We start from the raw sequence: 22,419 nt of genomic DNA, 5'->3' as shown, positions 1-22,419 counted from the left end.
TTTTGATTTAGTACTACTTTATTTGCTTGTTTGCGCGTTTGTATTAGATATTATGTATTAATGTTTACATGATCGACATTGTAAATGTTCTATTATGTCGTTTTGTTTTGGATATACAAAATCCGAGCAATAATGCACAACATGATTCTCATAGTTTTGTTATCCCACAGATTAAGGGTTGGTGTACTTCTAGGCATCACACTCGGCCCCATACAATTTTAAGATTACACGAGTTTTTAAGCAAGTCATTGTTTTTCAGGGGGATATCCGTAACAGAACTTATAGACTCCAGGTTTTTTCATATCCTATTACGTACTTCTGGACTAAATCAAAGCCCTTTGGAGGTTTCGGTAAATAGCACACACTACAGAACTTTTCAACTTCTGAATGAATACTATCTGAAAAACATACCTACCTCGGCATACCTATATGACAAAAATTCATCATCTTCATAAAGGCTAGGCCCTTTCGGTTGGTTAGTTCGGATCGGCTTCCAGTCTCACCAGATGCAGCTGAATACCAGTGCTTACACGTCATCCATAGCAGAAATTGGAGCCTATTTATCAATGAAAAATTCGCCATATTTACGTGTTACCTCAATTACAGTTTCGAGACCATGAGATGACTTGATGACTGACTATCCGGATCGCGTGCTTGTCAATTACGGTCGTCATTGCCACTAACACCAAATACTTCCTGTGCTTATCTTTGTGTAATTAAAATGGTTTCTAAGAAATTTTTGTTTTTACAGACACTTTTGTACGTTTCCTACTCCTCACTAAGTAGACACGAGAAAATTGTAATCTATGCTAATTCAATAATGAGGAAATATTATTTTGATTGTTCCTTATAGGCTTCGGACAATTCTTTCACTGTTGGAACGCTACACTATTCTGGAATAACATAGGCTATCTTTTTTCTGGGTATAAGTAGAAATTCCCGAAATTGCAGGTGAAATCGCGGAAAACGTCTAGTTTTGGTATTTCATAGGATAGAAATATGAATAGCTTTGTCACTAGTTATTTTGTAGTTTCGAAAATCTACTGAACTTGAACTGTTTGATAATATAATTAATTGAAATTTTGGTCGAGTCAAATAAAAAAGAATGACTTGAAAGTTTGTTTAAAAATATCTTATTAGATATATTTAGTGGCATTTTAAATATTCAATTCAATAGTTAAAATTAACATAAAAACCAAACAAACTTAATTATATGCAGCACCAAAACATTGCATAAAACAGATCTAATTACAACAAAACAGTTGGTATTTATGTTAAAACTGGTTTTTTAATACATCATGATTGAATCTAATTCTTGTTTGAGAATGATTTTGTAAATGTCAGAGTATACATTCGGAAATTTTGCTCATTTTTTTTAAATTAGCTTATTGGAACTGGCAGAACAACTTATGTTTATTCTGCAAATAACTGTTCCCTGCAGTTTTACTGGCTTCTTGAGGGAACAACAATGCACATAGTTAAGAGTAGCCTTTGTCCTTTCTCCCACTCTACACTGCCCGTGTACCAAATTGGATCTCAATTGGTTCAGTTATTATGGTGCAAGCATGACAAACAGATTGACTTTCGTATTGGTAATTTACGAACTCAAGTTATCCAAATTAAATAAATCCCAAATTATATGCTGCTTGTCTGAAATTCTTTGAGTATAGTGCAGGATTATTTAACCTTTAAAATGAAACATAAACTGTCACTAATCTACAATATTTCAACCAGTACTACTAGACCATGAGTGATCATTTGAGTGCAAAAATATGAATTGATATAATGACTGACTTATACCACTACACAGATTTTCTTCAGTCACACATTTTATCAAATATGAATATTAATTTCACAGTAGTAATACTTTCATTGTATTTGAATAATAACTTTATAGTTATTATTGCCATTAATATGTGGCAAGTTATGAGTTATAAAAACCTTGGCAAGTACTTCCTAATGGAGTCAAGATTACCTTCAACATGCATGAATACGTCGAAAGAATAAATTATTGGAGTAACCTCAAAATGGAAAACTACGGTAGCTGCTGTCGATTTCTAATGCAACAAAGTTGTAGTTAGTGCCTGAAATACACTGGCTAAGGTCAGCATCAGCTGCATCCAGCAGATTATTGCAAATATAGAACGTCTATAAAAAGAAACGCAAACTGCCGGGTTTTTTGTTGCACATAATTTACATACCGAGATAACTCAGGTGCCAGCTACTGCTCTCCGCCACTCGTTTCAGTTTAAAATTATTAACATGAAGTCACGGTGAGTTTATGTAAGGAAAAATAAGAAATATGTTTCAAATTTCGCACCGACAACAAAATATTTGTATAATGTGAAACTGAAATGCAAATATTCAGTATTGCAAGCTTTCTAAAAAAAAGTTCACTGTCACACTGACTCATATGACAAAAAAACAAAAAAAAAGAAACTTAGAATTTTAGTTGAAGTTATTTGCAATGAAAATATAATTTTCCGGTGGAATAAGATACAATGCATACTAGAGAACTCAATCTGAGTTTTAAAAATTAATATATTTTTGCCATATACTGACAAGTTTTTTTTTTGTTAGTAACTTTATTTAGATGTCAAAACAAATGACAACCTACGATCCATTCCGTTTGATGAAGAATTTGATGTCTGAAGAAGTAAATTGGGAAAATTCTAGAAATAAACAGTATTAAAACGATTAAATGATGAATAGACTAAAAGAATTTATGCAAAAATTCTGCATAAGTAGCTTTCTAATTAACTCTGACGTATGTAATTTTCGCGATGGTCTTTTAAGTTTCTGCGTAAAACCTTAAATAGTGTTTAAAGATCCATTCCATGCAGATTTAGCAGCAAACTCCAAAGTATAAAAAGCGAAAACTTAAAGAAGTAAAGACTTTTGTACACCAAAATCCATTTTTCGGATTATTTAATTTCCGAAAATATAAAATTTTTAGAGTAATTGTAATTAATAAGAGTGTTTTGTTTATTTAATTTAATCAAACAGTTATGCAATTTACAACGGAACGTTAAACTGATGAAGTCATCCCGTGTCAAAATTTGTGATAATTTATGTCAACAAAACAAATTTGTTTCTAAAATTGCAAAGAATTCATTTAATTGTACGAAATGGGTCTTTTTGGGAAATCTCCGGAGAGAAATCCGAAGGAAATGGTAAGTCCATACAATGGTTAAATGAAATTCCTGATAGATAAAGAATTATTTTGATAAACAATTATTTCGCTATTATTTTAGGTGAACGAGTGGTCTCACAAACTACGGAAGGAGGGATATAATTTAGATAGACAAATAAGAAGTATGTAACTAATTAATTTACTTACTAACGACGTACTTTAATAGTGCATGCATAGAGCTGTAACCTACTTTGAATCGCGTCGATAGGAATGCTAAAAACTGCTATCAAGGTCAAGAGCTTTCGCATGTTTCGTGCTAAATTTATTTGAAAACATTTTCAGAGGAACTCATTATGACATAGTTATCCACTGAAAGACCGCGCCAAGTGTTGCATGTATAATCTGCAATAAACCAATAATGTCTAATTGTTTAATTATAAAATAAAATTAGTTTCAGTTAAATAAATTCCAAGTCGGATGTTCGCATTTGAATGCCCCAATAAAATTCTTTAAATTGTTTCCGATCTGACCCAACAATAAAACAGGAAGTCATGGAAACAAACACTTTCTTATTCCATTGTTTTAAAGCTGTTGCAATACGGTAGTTTCCAACGAGTCAAATTCATTACTTTTATTTAACTGTCAAAAACTGTCACTTTCTTTGCAATATGTATGTAAGCGCAACTTATGACGTCACAGATTTTTCACATCAAACTGGATTCTTTTTTAGCTTATATTATCAATAAAAAAATTTAATCAATTATTCCAACAAAACGATAAATGGAAGTGACATTATTTTTAGATGCTTCACTAAATGAATATGACAACGTAATTTATTTTTGACCTAGTCATCCACCCAATTCCACTTTAGTAGTTGCTTAATTTTGGTGTAACTCCCAACTGCTATGAAGACAAAATATGTTGCTAGTGGTAAACAGTATAAAGGTTAGATTCCAGGTCGAACCAAACACCTATAATATAACTTTTATCATTTTTTATATAAGTTTTAAATACTTGCTAAGAATATCTTGGACACCAATTGACTGAGTAAAACCTGGGCTTACTATATCTGAAATTGGCAACCCACATTGAGCGAGAGCGGTGATTAATATTTATTCCTTCTCCATTTGACAATCCCTGTGGTGGAACAATCAAATTTCTGGCAATGGTGAAGTGTTTTACTAACACAAACTTATTTATTCATCCAGGTATACAAAGAGAAGAAGATAAAATAAAAAGGTCTCTTAAAGAAGCCGCAGCTAAGAGTGATAAGCAAGTGTGCACAATTCTGGCTAAGGAGATCATCAGGTCTAGGAAGGCAATCAGTAAAATCTACACCAGTAAGGCACACCTTAACTCTGTGCAGATGCAGATGAAAAATCAATTGGGTAAGTGCTATTTAAATACAGTTATGTACAGTTCTTAACCAGAGGTTTGCTAGTCTGAAGTTCTTGAGATGGCATCAAATGTCTTATTTCATATTATCAAAATTCTGTGATAGGAAATGTATATTATGATGTTGAAGTCCTTATAATTTTTGAGGCAAAAATTTGAATTGTTAATCTCAATAAATTGTAGTAGTAAAGATGTAGTAAGTAGGAGTAAATATGATTTTTAATATTTGTTCACAGCCACATTACGGGTTGCCGGATCATTGCAGAAATCCACTGAGGTATAAAATTACTCTGTAATCATAATTTCAATTCTCTTTAATTATTGTAGCTGAAAATGTGTACTCATGAAAATTAGAAACGCATTATTAAAATATGTCTACAGACTAGAATTATACTTTGTTATCCACCCAGGTTCCATGAGAAATATTGCGCGCTTGTATAAAAAATCATATAGCCTTCCGCGAAGCATAGGATATCTAACACTGAAAGAATATCATTTATGGAGTTTTGACGACAGTATTACAAATAACTAACTAATTCCTCACTTACTAGGTGATGCAAGCAATGCAGGCACTAGTCCGCCTGCCGGAGGTTGCTGCCACAATGCAGGAACTCAGCAAAGAGATGATGAAAGCCGGCATCATTGAGGAGATGCTAGATGAGACCATGTCCAGCATGGAAGATGAGGAAGAAATGGAGGAAGCGGCGCAGAGTGAGGTTGATAAGGTAAGACACAGATTTTAGTGATAACTACAGCGCTCGCATTACTTTATGGCGGGTTGGCAATAAAAATATGCATCAGTACGCAGATATGGATGTCGGTCCTGCTTGCTTGCCCGATGGGGCAGCAATCTGACATAGCCGGAGGATCTCTCTCCGGCTATGTCATGTGTATCGGGCTATGAAAGTGAGGGAAAAGTGAATACATCTGTGTCTGCGCAAATGCCAGTGCACTATAATATGTGCAGCTGGCTGATCTCTGTAAAGAACACCGCCACAATGAACCAACATGCGGTGTGGACGCCCTTATTATTATTATTTATTTCTCCACATCTATAACGTTTCTTACCAATTAACTGTATGTACAAACAACTACAACGTATTTCTCCAACCCAGGTGCTATGGGAGCTAACGCAAGGCAAGCTTGGCGAAGCTCCCGCCCCTCCCACGGCCGTCGCCGCGCCCTCAACCAGCAAGGAGGAGGAGGACGTGCCCGAGCCCACCGAGAGCGAACTGGACGAGATGCAGTCACGCCTGCAAGCGCTGCGCTCTTAGTACAAGTAAGATTTAAAAATATGTCTAGCCTTTTCCGAGCCTTCGGGGTCGGCTTTCATTTTGGCTTGTGTTTAAACGCCACCCAAAAAAGTACTTATTTTACTACCAAAAAAATTCTAAACGGTTACCAAAATGGATAAATGGTCACCAAATAACGTTTCCAAAAATATTATTAGATAAAACCATTTTTTCGTATTGTTGACTACTAAAAAAATATATGGACGCCTTTAAAATACAGTTTAGACCAAATATTATATATTGTCACTATTTAGATGTTACCAATTATGTAATACCTTGACTCCTAATTTGGTCATTTTTGTTAGACTAAAAAAGCTAACGATCGCTAGAATATTTCCCAAATACCAATTAATATACTGGGGGTTCCCAAACGTACGTCGCTTATTTATTGTTATATGAATTTGATTGTAACTCAGTACGTTTGTCAAATGTAAGCACGCAACATGCAGCAAGCATGGCTTCTGTCACGGCTCCGGCGGTCCCATGCGAACTTATCGTCGCAGATGGTTTTCACGCTCACCACCGCAGCTTCGGCTTGCTGCCTCAGCCGCAGCGGCGAGCATTAAAACTACCTGCGCCTCAGCTCGCAGGCCGCCTCGCCCCTCTACGCCTACGCGGTTTTGAATTGCACTCTAGTTGTAGGGCAGACAAGACTACGTGGAGTCGATTTTGCAGCGATTCGTTTTCGTCACTAACTTTGATTTTTGGTAGTAATATTAATCTTTGAGTTGGATAGAATTTGGTGACCATTAATCCATTTTGGGAACCAAAAATAATATTTGTGCGAGACTTGCGATTTTTCTGATGTTATTTTATTTTTTTTGGATCATAATATTATATACTTTAGTGCCCTTTTAATAAAGTCAATTTATTTTTTTTGGAGTTGTTTATTTTATTTGGTGCCTCAGCTTAGAGTCTTAAAAATATTTTTGGTGACCGCCTAAATTATACCCTTTCATTTTCACCGGATGCAGATGTAATTGGGCCTAAGTTTGCTTAGTTAACCGACTTCCAAAAACGAGGAAATATTCAATAAATTGATCTGTAAGTTTTTTTTTCTGTGGAGTTATCTGATTTTTTTCCAAACTATTCGAATGCACTGTGAATGCTGAACACAACATAGTTGGGAAAAGTCTAGGTAGCTGATTTGATACTTGGATATTTACAAAAAACTTGTAAGACATCTAAACATTATGATGATGATGATGATGGGATCTAAACATTATAGTACGTCTTGCAAGACGAAAAGTAAACGGCATAATCCACATGAGTCACTAATTATCTACGTTTTTGTACTAATTGAAAGGTCAATTAAATTAATTTGTTAAGTCATGTATAGTTCTTGATTACCTAATCTTCTTGATTACATTAGCTGGTATAGAAAAATAACATAGGCAATTTTATGAAAAGGCTGTCGTAAAAAAGTGTTTTGAACCCAATAGTACTGAATAATTGAGAGGCTTGCATACTAATAAACAAAATATTTGTTCCACAGATGCAAATCCACCGATTGTCGGAGATCAGATATAGGAAGGCTACCTCAAGCCATGGCGGAGTTGACAAATGCCTTAAGAACAATGTAAATATCGTTGTTGTATGTATATGTAATTAAGTTTGTACGCCGTACGAGAGTTTTACAACTAATTCATAGTTATTATTATTGTTTTAATAGCGCTATTTGTATAACTGAGATCGAATTAACTGTTTTGGAAGATATTGATTGTTATGCAGCATTGCATTAATCAGGGGTACACAATGCTAGGTTTTTGAGTTTTGGGTACTTAATTTGTATTCAGAATATGCGTTAGATGTCATAGAAGGAACCGTTTAGTTTATAATTGCACTGAAATGTTTTGGGCTTCTTACATCGAGAGTCAACTTCAGATGAAAAATCTTACCATAGCTATTCATTTATGAATGATTGATAGCAATGACAGAGCTAGTTTTTTTCAGTTATTCCTTCCATGCTCTCTTGAATAAAAAAGTCATCTCGTTTTGGCCTTCAAACAATATACAATTTTTTGTAGATATTGTGTTTTATAAATTGTTGTCTCTTTACACATGTATTGTAGTAATAAACATTTTCTATTTATTTACTACAAATACATTTTTGTCAGTTTATAGGTAATGTAACGCGGATATAATATGTATTTAACTTTTATTACTGGCTAAAATCAAAAACGCCCAGGAGCCTACTAGTATGTATCATATGTGATTTCAAATTTAAAACGCCGAAGACGCTGGATGCAGGTCGCCTGCTACAGGTATCTGTGGAGATCTAAGGGGGAGGCCTATGTTCAGCAGTGGACGTCCTATGGCTGAGATGATGATGATGATGAAATTTAAAACGACGAAATTTATTCGATATGAATCGATTTCGTACATTGAATGCGTGCATTAACGTTATAAGTTCAGTTGTGATATACTTATAATTTTATAGCTTTTATAACGCTAGAGTATTGTATAGTGAGCGAGAGCTTCCGAAATGTTTTTATGTCTACTTCAGTTATTGAATAAAATGCACTAACTATTAGTAATGTTTTTTTTTTGTGTATAACCGAACCTCACTTTACGAAGGCAAACTAGTATGGTAAAATATGGAGTCAAAAATGTATTAAAAAGTATCTTTCCTCAAATGAAATCTGTCATAATACATACTTCTCAGCATTTCTTATATATTGAGTACTGATAATATCTATATAATTAATCAATATACAGCTATACAGGGTGTCCTTCGAAGTATGGATCAAAGCATTTTCTTCTTTCGAGTGAGTAACAAACCCTTTGTTAGGTGATTAAAACTGTCAGACTTCTTCAGTCATAATATCGTTTTAACGTTTCAATTTGCCGTCAAATATTCAAATAAAAAACTTTACTGCGTGTATAAGAATTGGCTATAAATATATTTCGTATAATACTATAACAATAACTAAATAAGTACAGTTATCACAGTCGGTCACAGCATCTTGGAAGAGAGGTCGAGTTCCAGTTGCATGTCTTGTATCGACTCCTTCTTGAGAAGCGGCTTGCGGTCACTCTCCTTTGTCTTTTTCGCGTTTTTCTTGTTTTTCGTTAATCTGGGAACAATAAAAATGACTTCTGAAATATAATACTGACTGACATGATAGTCCGGTCATTATAGACATTTCAAATAACAATATCTCCCGGAAAGCCAAATTTTGGTGGAGAGCTTGGGTTATTCGAGGTCAAAAGTCACAGTTGGAGGGTTTTAGTTTTTTTTTTAAACGGTAAATTTTATTAAAAAAAAAACCGAAATCCAAGTTGTAGATCTTAAAATTCGCTACCAAAATGGTCTTTGTAATTTTTCCTAAGAGTTACCATTCGTGAGATATAGTTAAGAGAGCACGTTAATGTCGGACCTGCGCCTAATCTCTCCGGTCGTGTCGGATTGCCGTCCCATCGGGCTAAGAGAGAGAAGGAATAGTGAGTGCACCTGTGTCTGCGCAAATGCTTGTGCACTATAATATGTTCTGCGCAGTTGGCTGATCTCCTCGAGAACAGCCGCCGTGGCTGAAATCGGCTTTGGACGTATAATTAAATTAAAAATATATATGTATTTATGTATGGCTGCACTGACCTGTTAACAACGCCGTCGGGCTGATCCATCATGCGGATGATGTCGGCCTGGTCGGACGAGTCGAGCGGCGCCACGGAGATGTCGCGAACAGCTCGGAACTTGCCGCAGTTGTTTAGATGCTCGTTTTCCAGGCGGAAGAAGTTCCAGATGAAACGTCTGCAATAGAAATAAAATTATGTCATTAGCCAGTCGTGGCTGCAAAATTGAAATACTACAGGATCGCAAAAGCTTATACATATGTGTAAGTGGGTTTTAGTCACTAACAGTTTGATATGTAGCCTTCCGATTTTCCCTAAGTCGGAAGAGATATTTGACAGTTTTGTACCTCCCAAAATACCCCCAGTCGTAAATTATAAAAAAAGTACATTCTTTTACAGAACAAGGAAAGAACCGTTGAGACCAAAGTTGGTCTCACAGAGACAAGAACACTTTATAGACCAACTCTTTATCCTCATAATCTTCTGCAAAATAATAATCCTTCTTGGCGGTCGGGTAAAAAACTCTGATTTACCTGAAGACCTCAAGCGGCGCCAGTATGGACGTCATGGTCTCTCCGGAGACGAGCTTGTTCTCCGTCAGCACGAACGACACCGTCCAGATGAAGCGGAGCACGAAGTCTTCCACTATCGCGAAGTAGTAGAACTGGAATATGACGAATTTTCAGGTTATTTACTTGTGAATTGAGAAGTGAGATATGGTCAGAGTTTAATGATATAAACCTTTTTTTTACTAGACTGAACGCCAAGTCATAACTTAGAATAAAAAAAATGTCCACTAAACGTAACTCGGGTTTAAAGTATCGGTGGAGTCCCAAACTTAAATCTTCCACATAGGTTCAGCTGTTCTGTAGTCAGAAAATCAGCCAGTTAATAATCCTATGGCAGTCTTGCTGAGCCGGTCAGATAGGCAATTGCTCCATGTGGCACACTGGTATCTGGCATCCGGTTAGACTAGAAGCCGACTCCAACATGGGAAAACCCTAGATCTTCATGCTATTTGACTTATCAACTAAGTCAATTTTTCTACTCACCCCGGGATGAACCACAAAATTGACAAACTGGGTTCCACCAAAAATTCACTAGCGTCCCGTATGATGTACTTTGTATACTTAAAATTAAATGCCTATACCCTTCCTCTATGATATGAGTTATATACTTACAGTATATACTATAGATACTCACCCCGGGACTATAAACGATCTCCTCCCTGAGGAACTTGTTCTCTGCGTTGGGTCCGCAGCTGAACAGCCCCCAGTCCATCTTGACGTCCCACGTGTACGTGTATAGAGACGACACCAGTTGACACGCGAACCATAGGTATAGGAACGGGTTGTCGTAGGCGTCTGTTGAATTTGGATCTGAAAAAGAATAATGATTTGTGATAGAGCAATGATAATAATTAAACAAAAACTCCTAATCGTAAAAATCATCAGTTTAATATTTTCCTCAATACATATACAACATGTAACTTAATTAACGCACATCCTGAAATTAGTTTGTTTAGAATCGTTTATTGAATCGATTTATATCATTTTTAATATAGGTCATTTTTTATCCCAAAAATAATTAAAACTACGGAAATTATTGCCATATTATCCCTGTACAGTCAAAACAAATTCAAATAGACCGTAACTCAAAGTAATAAGACTTCGTGTATTGTCGGCTTTTTCCGTAGTTTCGTTATGTTGTGTCGAGTCGAGCGGCGCGCGGCGCGATATTTGACTGCGTAGTAGTATGACCAAAAAGTTCTCCAAGAATTGGTATAACTAATTTAGTAAATAACAATGCATATACATGTTAAATTAAAAATTCAGTGTATGTATTATGATTATAACATAATATTCTAATTGGGGTGTTTGAGGGTGTGCGTTAATTACGTTACATGTTGTATATGTACCTAACTTTTTTTTATTCAGTTAAGCATTAGAGATTACTTATCAAAATAATGTTTTTAATGGTCACTGGACTTCTTGATTTCTGTTACTACATTATCAGCTTGTCAGCTTAACCCCTCTTTAGCTTCCTTCCTTGCATGATGATTAGACAGCTGACTTTAAGGTGTTGAGGGTAAAATAATAAGTCTTTCTAAAGCCACCTAACCTAACTCAAATAAAATGTCGCGTAGACAGTAATAACTAAGTTGTGATCGCTTTTATTATGTTTGTGGTCAATTTATTATTATAAAAAATACAGCAATCTTTGCACTACTCACCGCTATACAAAGTCCTGAGCGTCGCGAACAGCACAACAAAGAACGTAGTGGAGTACTTCCCCGCGTTAACCAGATGCGGGAAAGCTTCCCTGCTGTCGCGATACCGACGGAGGCATTGGAAGAATCGCGTCCATGCCGGCACTACGTTCACTAGGGCTCGTGTTATTATGAACCATTTCGTTTTCTCGAATGTTACTGGAATTATAAAAATATATTGAAAATAAATTAAATTATTTTAAGTAGGTTTATACTTCTATAAATTGACCTAGGTATTTGCTGTCTGTGTTGCAAATATAATATTTAAACAATTGTTCGTTAGGTAAAATTAAATGCAACAGAAAAAAAATATTTTAATTTTGATGTGACCGGCTAGCAGATTATCTTTATATCAACCACTATGTTTATTAAATATCCGTTTATCAATTTAAGAGATACGATGCTATAGAAAAACACACAGATACTTCAATTTCTTACTATTTCCTAAGCAATTATTTTGGGTGTTAAAAATTATGTCCTTGTGAGAACCAAACCTTTTCTACTTTTATATGATATAAGCCAACTTCAAAATAAGCCACCTTCACCTACCATTAACATTAAACCAGTCGCTCCCCGTAGTATAGAAGGCTATGAGATAGTGGAAGTCGAGGAAGGCCGCCACGAAGGAGTTCCACTGGTCTGCCAGCCAGAAGTCAGCGAACAGCACCGGCATGAACGGAGCCGCTAGGATACGACCCTGAAATAGAGAATATGGAGTTTGTGAGACAAAATATTAATTTCAAAAAGTTTATGTAATAAATTGGTGCGGAAATTCGTAATTAACATATAGCAAAGTGTCAAGATTTAGTTTCTACATCATCATAATTCTAAGCTATATATTCGGGTACGGATAGAAGTTCCCCAGCAATGGGTGAATCCGCTGTAAAACGGCTAGTGTTTAATAATCTCACAACTACGTAAGGTAATTCTGTCCGTCTAGTTGTTACTTAGGCATTTTACCGGTTGAGCCCATTGAAAATTAACAACAAAACCGATTCCCATAAATTTTGGTTTAGCGTAGATAATTGTATTTCCTTTGTCATAGACAAAAGAAGGATAGCCAACTTGTGTGAAACAAAAGCGAAATGACTTATTAAGTTAAAATTTTAGACAAGGGCATCACATTTTTTTAACATTGCAATTTGAACCATATTCCCCATAACTTTAAGACTCAAAACATCAACAGACAATCTTACTTCTACGTCACGACATTTCAATAAGCACAAATTGTTTGTCTGTGTCCACTAATAGTGCATTAGCTACAGTAAAACGCTTGTAATTAAGAAGTCAATCATGTTGACTTGCGGCTAAACGATTATCGTAAGAAGACTTTACTTGGTCGTTTTTGTATGAAGTTATATTGGTAACTGGTGTGACCAGTTACTCTGTAACGGAGATAAATATATTTCACTATAAATGGTTTAAAACGCTAACCTGGGATACGGTTCAAACCAGGGTTTAACTAGCAAACTGTCTATCTTAGCACTTCGTCAATGTATTTTTGCTACAAAACTACTGCATCGAATAAGATAAAAATTATCGCATAAAGTTCAACACTGACAGGATTAGAATATTTTCTATTCTAGTTAATTATTTGGAGTAATATATAAATGTAACCTCTCTTAATTAACTTTAAGCTATAAAAATAACAGAAATGAATAAATACTCACACATATCCTCAAAAACCAGAACCTTGCTTCATGTCGGAACACCTTCAGCGGATTCATAAGAAAGGCCAGCATTATTATAACCAACGCCAACGGGTTCACAAACGGCGGTATACTCAAACTCGCACTATATATAAAACTGAGTATACTAAGAGCCCAAATGACCCCAAAAATGGCTGCTAACTCCATTAAATGCTGTTCAGAAAGATGATTTCTGGGGTCCAACTCGAAGATTAAGACGTGATTGACCCCTGAAGACCGCCATCCGTAAACGTTGATGCCGATTAAGAATATGAACTCGACTAAAAGGAATGGGCCTCGGTATAATCTGAAGGCCGTTTTGAAGTTTTCTGTGCCCCCTTCGTGGAATAGTGCTGGAAAAGAATTGTTGGTAGTTGTTAGTTTTTTAATTGTTTGGCTGTGTGGATCATTGGAGTACCTATAGTGTCAGATAAGAAATTAAAGAAGAAATAATTCTCGCGCTTACTACGGTTTATGTATGTATCTATACCTACAAATTACTATATATCATATATACACACACCGGCACAATTAGAGGAACACAAAAAAAAGACGTTTTTTTTTACTTCTTATGAGAATATTTACAAGTGGCTCCTTTATTTTATTTATTACCCTCTTATGACATACCCTTTTGAGACTTTTTGACATCCCTCAATAATTTAACAGAAATTGGACCCTCATAAGTGTTTGTTGACAATTAGGGCGTTTAAGTGTTTTGGATAAGAAATTTGTTTATGCAGTCAATGGTGGCCCTAGCTCACTTTGTTGTTGTTACTTGGAGAATTAACATTGTATTGCATCGAAAATGAGTGATTTGCCCGCAACTGATGTCGCCAGAGCTGTGACAATGATCGAGGAAGGTCACACATACCGTTCAGTGAGTCGAAGGTTGGGTGTGTCCGTATCTGTGATCCACCGTAATGTTAAACGGTACAGGCAGACGGGGTCTTACGTGCGGAGGCGGGGACAAGGCAGAAATCGTGCAACCAGTGCCGTAGATGACCGTTTTATAAGGGTGCAAACTTTGAGAAATCGTCGTCAAACTGCAGTTCAGACCCGAAATCTTTTAGAAGAAGTGCGTAATGTGCATATTAGTGAACGAACAGTAAGAAGACGGTTAAATGATGCCGGTTTAAAGTCATACGTGCCAGCTAAAGCGCCCAAGCTTGAGGTATGCCATCGAGTTGCAAGACTAGCGTTTGCTCGTCAACACCAAAATTGGTCTGAAGAATGGAGTCATGTTTTATTCTCTGATGAAAGCCGATTTTGTGTCAATTTCATCGACGGAAGGGAAAGGATGTGGAGGCATCGAGGAGAACGCTACCATCAAGCTAATTTCACCGAAACGGTGTCATACGGTGGAGGGTCCGTTATGGTATGGGGTGGCATTACTTTGTCAGCACGCACGGCTTTAGTCATCATCGATGGAGGTTCTCTGACTGCACATCGATACATTACAGAGATCTTAGAACCCCATGTAATGCCTTTTGCCCCATTCATTGGCGAAAATTTTGTGTTTATGCACGATAATGCACGGCCCCATACTGCACGCGTGGTTACCGACTACCTCAGCGAAATCGGAATTACCCAAATGAACTGGCCAGCACGATCACCAGACATGAATCCAATAGAGCATGTCTGGGACATGATTGGGCGAAGGGTAAGAGTGAAAATTCCACCTCCCAGGAATGTTGAAGAGCTAAAGTTGGCGCTGGTCGAAGAGTGGGTCAACTTACCCCAAGGAATGATCGCGAATGTCATCATGAGTATGGGCAGACGCATTCAAGCATTAATTAGAGCCCGCGGGGGCAATACAAGGTATTAATTAAGTTTTTTTTTAAGATTTCCCCCACTAATTTAATTTTTACAATTGTTTAGAAAATTTTAAGATTCTCATTATTTGTTATTTTACTGTATTTTTACCAATTTTATTAATGTTTACTCCTAGTTTTAGTTGTGTCATACGTGTACCATGTAAACAAGCTCGAATTAAGTGAAAAACTTGCATTAAAAGCTATTATTTTAAAATAAAACTGTATTTTTTTTGTGTTCCTCTAATTGTGCCGGTGTGTGTAGTAATTTGTAGCTGTATTTGTATAAAGCTGAAGAGTATGTTTTTTGCTCGAACGCGCTAATCTTAGGAGCTGTTGAGTGCTGGACCAATTTGAATTTCTTCAAGTAATTTAGACATTTATCGAGGAAGTACTGTATTACGTGGTAATGATAATGAGTAGTTCTTTTGGGACATGAGTAGTAAAAATCACTAAAATAAAATCGAATTCTCCATGACTAGAAAAGGCATTATTCCTCCATACATTGCCCACTTTAACCTATTCGAAATACTCGCCGTTTCATTTCCTCAATCGCGGTTAAGAACCAGTCTTCGCTCACAATATAAAAAAGGACAATTATCGTTCAATCACGGTCAATGGCCGGTTATTGGTCAACTAATACCCCACGTAGGGGATTCCCCTTATACAAAGCTTTGATTGATTGTGACAGATCTATGAGTTAATCATCATTAAGTATTTATTATGATATGTTGGTATGTAAAGAATTTTTTGTTATGTATTGAAAGGTATTTTTTTCGATATACTAGATAAATCATTATTGACAAGATATTTATTGATTTGTAATTGATGCACTGCAAATCTAAGCAACATGAAAAGTTTGAGTATCATACTTAGGGTATGTTTTTGTTCGTTTAATTTAAAGAGAGACCCTTCATCTAAAAATAACTTGATTGATCAAAATAAGCAGGTTTTTGACATTTATTACCTGTTCGCTTACTTCATTATTTTTTCGTTTTTTATAAAACTAACAAGCAATACCCTGATAATTTTATAAGCCCCATAAATATAACCAATGTACAATAAATAACTTTAAAACAAGTGAGATCACCTTTACACAATCTTGAAGGGGAAAAAAAACATTATTGCCAAAGGTAAGGACAGATAAAGATAATCCTCCTATCTTTATCTTTCCACATTTGCATAAGATCCTTTGGTCAGCTCAGATAAGTTGATTCAACAAAATTGTTTGTGAAAGAGATTTGTGTGTATATCTTTGTGAAATATTACGGAATCTTACGATAGCAGAGATAAGTGTTAGGTATTGTGTAATATATTGTACGCAGGACATAGATTTATAGGTGTATTAAGGAAACTGAGAATGGTGGTAGGTATATATAGTCTTATGTGTGAAGGTCATATCTACATTTTTACTACCTTACATATGTATGGAAATTCAGTTTCAGTTTTACGATTAAAGTTCTGAATTAATCTCTGTGCTCTGTGTGTTTCTTCTTCTCAGCCATAGCACGAGAGTCTAGAGAGCAGTGAAAAGGTTTTTGGGAAAGCTGTCCAATGTAATTTGACTTGAAAAAAAATATTAAGTTAGCCTTATTTAAAAAAAAACCTATTTTTGACTTTACATGCAGCTATAGCTTTAACTTTAGAAGAGTATATGCAAAATAAAGATGACCACATGTTTTTCTGCTTTTTTTTGTCATTCATCAAAGTTATCAATACTTTGATTTATTCAACGAGAATTAAATACATATTTTAAACGGATTAAAGTTAGATATTAACTGATATCATTAAAACTATCTGTCAATCAATCAGAATTAATCAATTAGTTACAATATTAATTACCTAATTAATCACCTTAATAACAAATATGGACATTTATTCATTATGTATCTATGTTGTAATGAAATTACTCATTTATTATCCTCTAGGTAAAAATAATAATCACGTATGTACTTAATTGAATCAGAATAATTCTATGAAATGTTAATTTTTTTGTTAGTTTTCATAAGAATCAAGAAATTTATGTTAAATTAGATTAGCTTCCGCCACGTAGTTGCACCCGAATGCCATGGGAAATACTTCGCACACCAGGCTAATAAGTAGTCATAACCTTCTTCGATAAATGGGCTTTCTAACACTGAAATTATTTTTCAAATTGGCCCAGTAGTTGCTGGGATTAGTCAATTAGTGCATTCAAAAACAAACAAACTCTTCAGCTTAATAATATTATTGTAGATAAGACAGAGCTACCCGTTATTTGCGATAATATTTTCGTGAAAACATCTTCGAAACAATAATATGACGTGTATTGACTGGGTATCCGAGTTTTTATCTTTAAGATAAAATAAATAATACATTGTTCCGGGTAGGAAAGTGCACGCGACACAATATCAGCAATCGATCTTTTTTTGTGTTTTTTATAGAATCATTGATAAAAGGCACATGTAGAGGAAATTTATGCACCGAAGCCTTCTTTAGGGAGATTATAATTGAAAATCTTGCGCCGATTTCAAGTTTAGAGCAAACTTAACAACAAAATACCACTGGCTAGTCTTAATTAATTCGTACCTGATACGTTTGACTTTAGTAAGTGCTTAAAGGCCTAAGATGCGATCACCAACCACATAAACGCCAGTTTTTTTAAAACACTACTACAAATATTAATTATTAACTTTCAAAGTAAACGGTTATTTTTAGAAAAACGGACGTTTATATTGTCGGTGAACTTGGGCCTAAGTGACTTTGTATGCTTCTATTTTTTATGTTTTTAAGCTAGCAATTTTATAGAAAAAAGGAACTTACCAGACAACACAACAGTGATAAAAAGCACAATAAAGGACCCGGAAAACAGTCCCACTTTGAACGTCGTCCACGGACTCTGTTGCTCCCCTAAAGGGGGCACTCTCAACTTCTTCATGGCCTTCTGTCTGTCCCCTCCCTCCAGGTCATTGGTGACCGTAGCCTCTGTGTCAGAGATCAGTCTGTCGATGTCCTTATTCGTGTAGAAATGGGATGTCTCGACGTGTTCCGCTCGCCATTGTGCGCCATTGCTTACGTTTAGTAACTGCGAAAGACTGTTTGTTAATTGGATATTTGTTTTTTTGAGTAATTTTGGGACGGGTGGCACATATTTTGGGAATGCGGGGATGACTTAAGCCCTTTTTGAGGATCTCTTGGTATCTATAAAGAGATCCTCCATACCAAAGGATATATATTTGAGAAGAACGTCTACCCTTAACTAGTTATTTTTAGTATCTCTTTTTAGGGGGATGGAAAACTAAAATAGGCGTTATTAGGATTGGATAACAAGTTGTGATTAAAAGGAGAACTCTTAACTTCTTCAGTAGGTTATATATAAGAAAAATATGGATCTTAAAGCGCATTCACACTAGCGGATTTTTCGGGGCTCAAACGGTAGCTGTCAATAGTTTAGGTTCCCGGTTGCCGTGCGTAAACACGCGGAAAAGCCATGATAGTCCGCTAGTGTGACGTGTTAGCAACTACAACTATAGCGACATAGGGACCTATCTCATAGCAATATGCATAATATTGCTGGCACATAATCTATGAATGAATATGTCGTAAAATCTAAATGGCCTTTAATGCTAGTGGATATTCAAGGCAAGAATATAATAATATCATGTTAGTGTAAATAAAATCTAGTCAGCCAGGTAAATTCACCTTCGTAAGCGTATTTATTTTATGAGATCAAATTCTTGAACTTGATCTCATAGAATACGCTTACTTCTTTGCAAAATGATCGCACCTATATTATACATATCTTAGCCGTGTATCGGAATTCTAGCAAAGTCATTATAGTTTAGAGGAAACCTCTGTGGTTTTGTGATTAGCTATTTCTATTTATTATGGTGGGTTATTGGTCTAGTAGGAAAAATATTGGGAAAACCATCGTCCTCGTATTAGAACGACTTTCAGTTTGTTGGCAAACCACATAAGTATCTATGTATCATTATCCAGAAATACCTAAATGACGATTTATTAAGAAAATGTTCCTGTACATAATTATGCAATGTAAAGCCAATAAACTATTCTAATAATAAACCAAATTGTGGGAACAAATATTAGTCAACGATTGCCGGTATCATCTGCCCACCGTATACTTAGGATTATCCCCTATAAATAACCAGATAAAAACCTTATCAAACAAAACCTTACCTTATCGTGCTTTTTCAATATTTTTCTGAATCCGGTGTAGTTTAAATTCTGATAGTTCTGTAGAAGTATGAGACTTAAGTAAAATTCACTAAAGGCCAGTTTCAATTCCTGTACTTTTCGCCGTGGTATTGCTTTTTTGCCGTCGCCACTGGCTTTGGGTTTGATTGTTTCGAAATGTGATTTTAGCTCGCTCTGTAGTGTGGCGAATTTTCTAGTGGCCTCCGCGAGTTTTTCTGAAATTGTTCTAGGGGTTATTTTGTTGTTAGAAGTATGTAAGTACCTAGCTATGGACTGTTGACTGATTGGTCGGCTTAGATATGGCAAAGCACAATGAAATGTTATTGTAGTAGGTACCTACACGTTTGGATGTTATTGGAGTGGATTATACATGGTAATAATTTGAGGTCATCTACAGAAAAAAACAATGAGAGGCGGGGTCGTTATTTTGTAATCAGAATATCATTAATATAATCTGGCAATTCTTGAGAATGAAATTATCCATTTCTACTATAATTGATGAGTATTACTATGAATTCAATCTAGATTCCAAGTTTATTACAAATGAGAAAAGGTTTATTTTGTACTGTCACAGTAGAATAGCTCATCATGTTCCGATGAAAAGTTTGGTTACTTATAAAGCGCATTCAGAATAGCAGATTTTCGGCGCAGATCATACGGGCTCGATCACATTAATGAACAACTACTGGTTTATGCAATTCTTGAACCGCGCGATAAAATCCGCTAGTGTGAAAACGCTCATAGACAGTATTATAAACGCTTTTTAGTCCGTATCTGAAATATTACGTCTAATTCTTACCTGAATAGAATGTGTTGATTTTCTTAAGTTCCTGATCACAGTAATGGAAGAATGTTTCGTCGAAGTTGGCAAAATGGCGGGAGAGGACTTCCGGCTCCACGTTCTCAGCTGATGGCGCCTCCTCCACCGCTGTGTATAGCATCGCCTTCATCTCCTGATAGTAATTGTATTATATTAATATGTTAGTTAAAGAGAAGGGTAGCAAACCTAATTTATGTTGGCTTTTAACAATCTATTGGGGAGAATGGGGAGCAACAGACACTATTAAATGGTGGAAGGTGAAGTCGTTTTTAACACGCCTATTGGGATTGTCTTTTGCAAATAGCTTACTTTGAATTAATGACTTATCTATCTTTGTTTCTAGAAATGGTCAGGACTACACCAAGGTGCAGATGGGGGAGAAATTTTAATCATCGTCATCCTCTCAAGAACTTTATAGCTAAGTGGAAAAACCAGCCCTGATAATTATATTTAAAGGCTATGCTTTTGATAAAAACAAACAGATTTTTCCTACAACATGTAATTTTATATTTTATCATCCTATTTAAAGAACGGGACTTCATTTCTAGAGTGAAAAATTTGAAATATTTCAACTCCATACATGCAAAAAAGTAGAGCAAACATATCAAGTTTAGATCCTAATATATTTATTCAAAACATCAATCAAAGAATCCAGCTTACTCATCCTGCATCATCATATTTCACTAACAATGTCAAGCCATGCTTCAGTTACATGATTTATATATAAATATGCTGATTAGCATCTTACTCAAGGCTTACTAAATCACTATAAACTTGACCTTCTCAAAAATTAGAGTTGTACAAATGAAATTTTGAAATTAGAGCCTTTTATGTCATGTGTGTGCTAAAATTTTATTTGTGCTTGATGATTTTGTATGTACTGAAGTAACAGCTGATCCAATTTTGATGAATTTTTATGCGGAGAAGTTCCCGTTGGATAAATGTGAAACTGCGAACAGCAGTAGGATAAATTAGGATGTTTTTGCACAATGAACAAGGGCTGACTTAACGCCTTCAGCGTTCTCTACCATTCTATGGAGTCTATTTATTAATTGTAGGAAACTTTTATATCAAGTACTATTATTTGTTTTATTTAATTTCCATATTTACACTATTACATTAATATTTTTACAATTAAAATTAAAAAACGATTTCACATAAAAGTTCTACAAGTTCACTTTAACGAGAACCCATAATCTTAAATGGAAAACTGTCCATACACCAACTATTTTGTTTAGAAACAGGCAGTAAAAAAGATGAACTATAAGTTATTGAATATTCTATTACTAAGTTAACTTATCAGCAACAAAGTAAAACCTACATGTATTTGACTATCCATGAATCTCTTTGTAATGAGTTATTTGTTTAACTGTAATTAACATGAAGAAAGCAGCTGTCTAGATTTAATATTAGTCAAGGGCATGTCATTTATTTTTATAAGTATCACTCCTTGACCCTGTTTCAAACTGCATCTCTAGGTTACATTTATGTTCAACCATAACTTTGGTTAACCGAACATGGTCTTGTAAAAGCAACTTAAGTTTAAGTTATAAAATAATTGAAAAAGTTAAATTAATAAATAAGTATTCAACTAAAATTAATATAAAAAATCAGACTTGTGGCATTTTTCAGACTAAACTTTATGACTAGCGGGTAGATATCAGTCAGGTAGAACGTAAATAGCAATGTCCTTATCTATTTTATAGACTACAATAATACTTGCCTCATAGTTTATGTATTGTTTACGCCACTCGGGCGTAATGTGTGCACTCAAGTGCTCCGCGAACTTCATCTTAAGGCTCTTCTAACACGACTTTGTCGTAACAACAACTCTTAAACACTAACGATATTTCACTATATCCAACACAAATTGTTTGCCATGGACAAACTCAGTTTACTTTCTGATAACTGCTAATGGTGACCTCATTGCACTGAACATATAGATTTGAGTAAACACTGGAATGATACGGTATTACTTATGAGCAAATTTTTATCTTTTTGTGATTTATTTTTTCCATAAAAAGCTATGGTCCGTTTCTCATCACCTGAATGAATGAATGACACAACGAGACAAGTAGGTGATAGGGACACGAAAAAAGTATCGATGCTTTGTGGTATCGAGTACATTCCAGTTCGATACCGATACTTTTGTACTCGATACTTTACATTCGATACTTTTACTCAATAAGTACTTTTTCCCAGGTATCGTATCGAATGAAGAATTTATTATATATTTATATT

The 22,419-nt window shown here is 35.3% G+C and overlaps 2 protein-coding genes across 2 annotated transcripts; one reads left to right on the top strand and one right to left on the bottom strand.

Annotated features, from left to right (window-relative positions):
• Window positions 1-3,016: 3,016 nt before the first annotated feature.
• LOC110373592 (charged multivesicular body protein 3) lies at window positions 3,017-8,353 on the top strand. Its single transcript, XM_064040082.1, has 7 exons — window positions 3,017-3,173; window positions 3,255-3,315; window positions 4,342-4,521; window positions 4,765-4,805; window positions 5,080-5,253; window positions 5,644-5,807; window positions 7,316-8,353. Exons 1-6 carry the CDS (start codon window positions 3,129-3,131, stop codon window positions 5,800-5,802), a joined length of 660 nt encoding a protein of 219 aa, XP_063896152.1. The 5' UTR covers window positions 3,017-3,128; the 3' UTR covers window positions 5,803-5,807; window positions 7,316-8,353.
• A 338-nt stretch (window positions 8,354-8,691) lies between these two features.
• LOC110373564 (solute carrier family 53 member 1) lies at window positions 8,692-22,253 on the bottom strand. Its single transcript, XM_064040117.1, has 11 exons — window positions 21,902-22,253; window positions 20,158-20,311; window positions 19,341-19,573; window positions 17,967-18,228; window positions 13,336-13,706; window positions 12,215-12,362; window positions 11,630-11,824; window positions 10,600-10,775; window positions 9,930-10,060; window positions 9,419-9,574; window positions 8,692-8,897 (listed from the first exon to the last, which is right to left on the bottom strand). Exons 1-11 carry the CDS (start codon window positions 21,968-21,970, stop codon window positions 8,777-8,779), a joined length of 2,016 nt encoding a protein of 671 aa, XP_063896187.1. The 5' UTR covers window positions 21,971-22,253; the 3' UTR covers window positions 8,692-8,776.
• Window positions 22,254-22,419: the final 166 nt, after the last annotated feature.

This window comes from Helicoverpa armigera, chromosome 21 (genome assembly GCF_030705265.1).
Source record: "Helicoverpa armigera isolate CAAS_96S chromosome 21, ASM3070526v1, whole genome shotgun sequence".
Taxonomy (NCBI): Eukaryota; Metazoa; Arthropoda; class Insecta; order Lepidoptera; family Noctuidae; genus Helicoverpa; species Helicoverpa armigera.
Note: the sequence above shows the minus strand (reverse complement) of the source record. Positions and strands in the feature narration are given on the sequence as shown.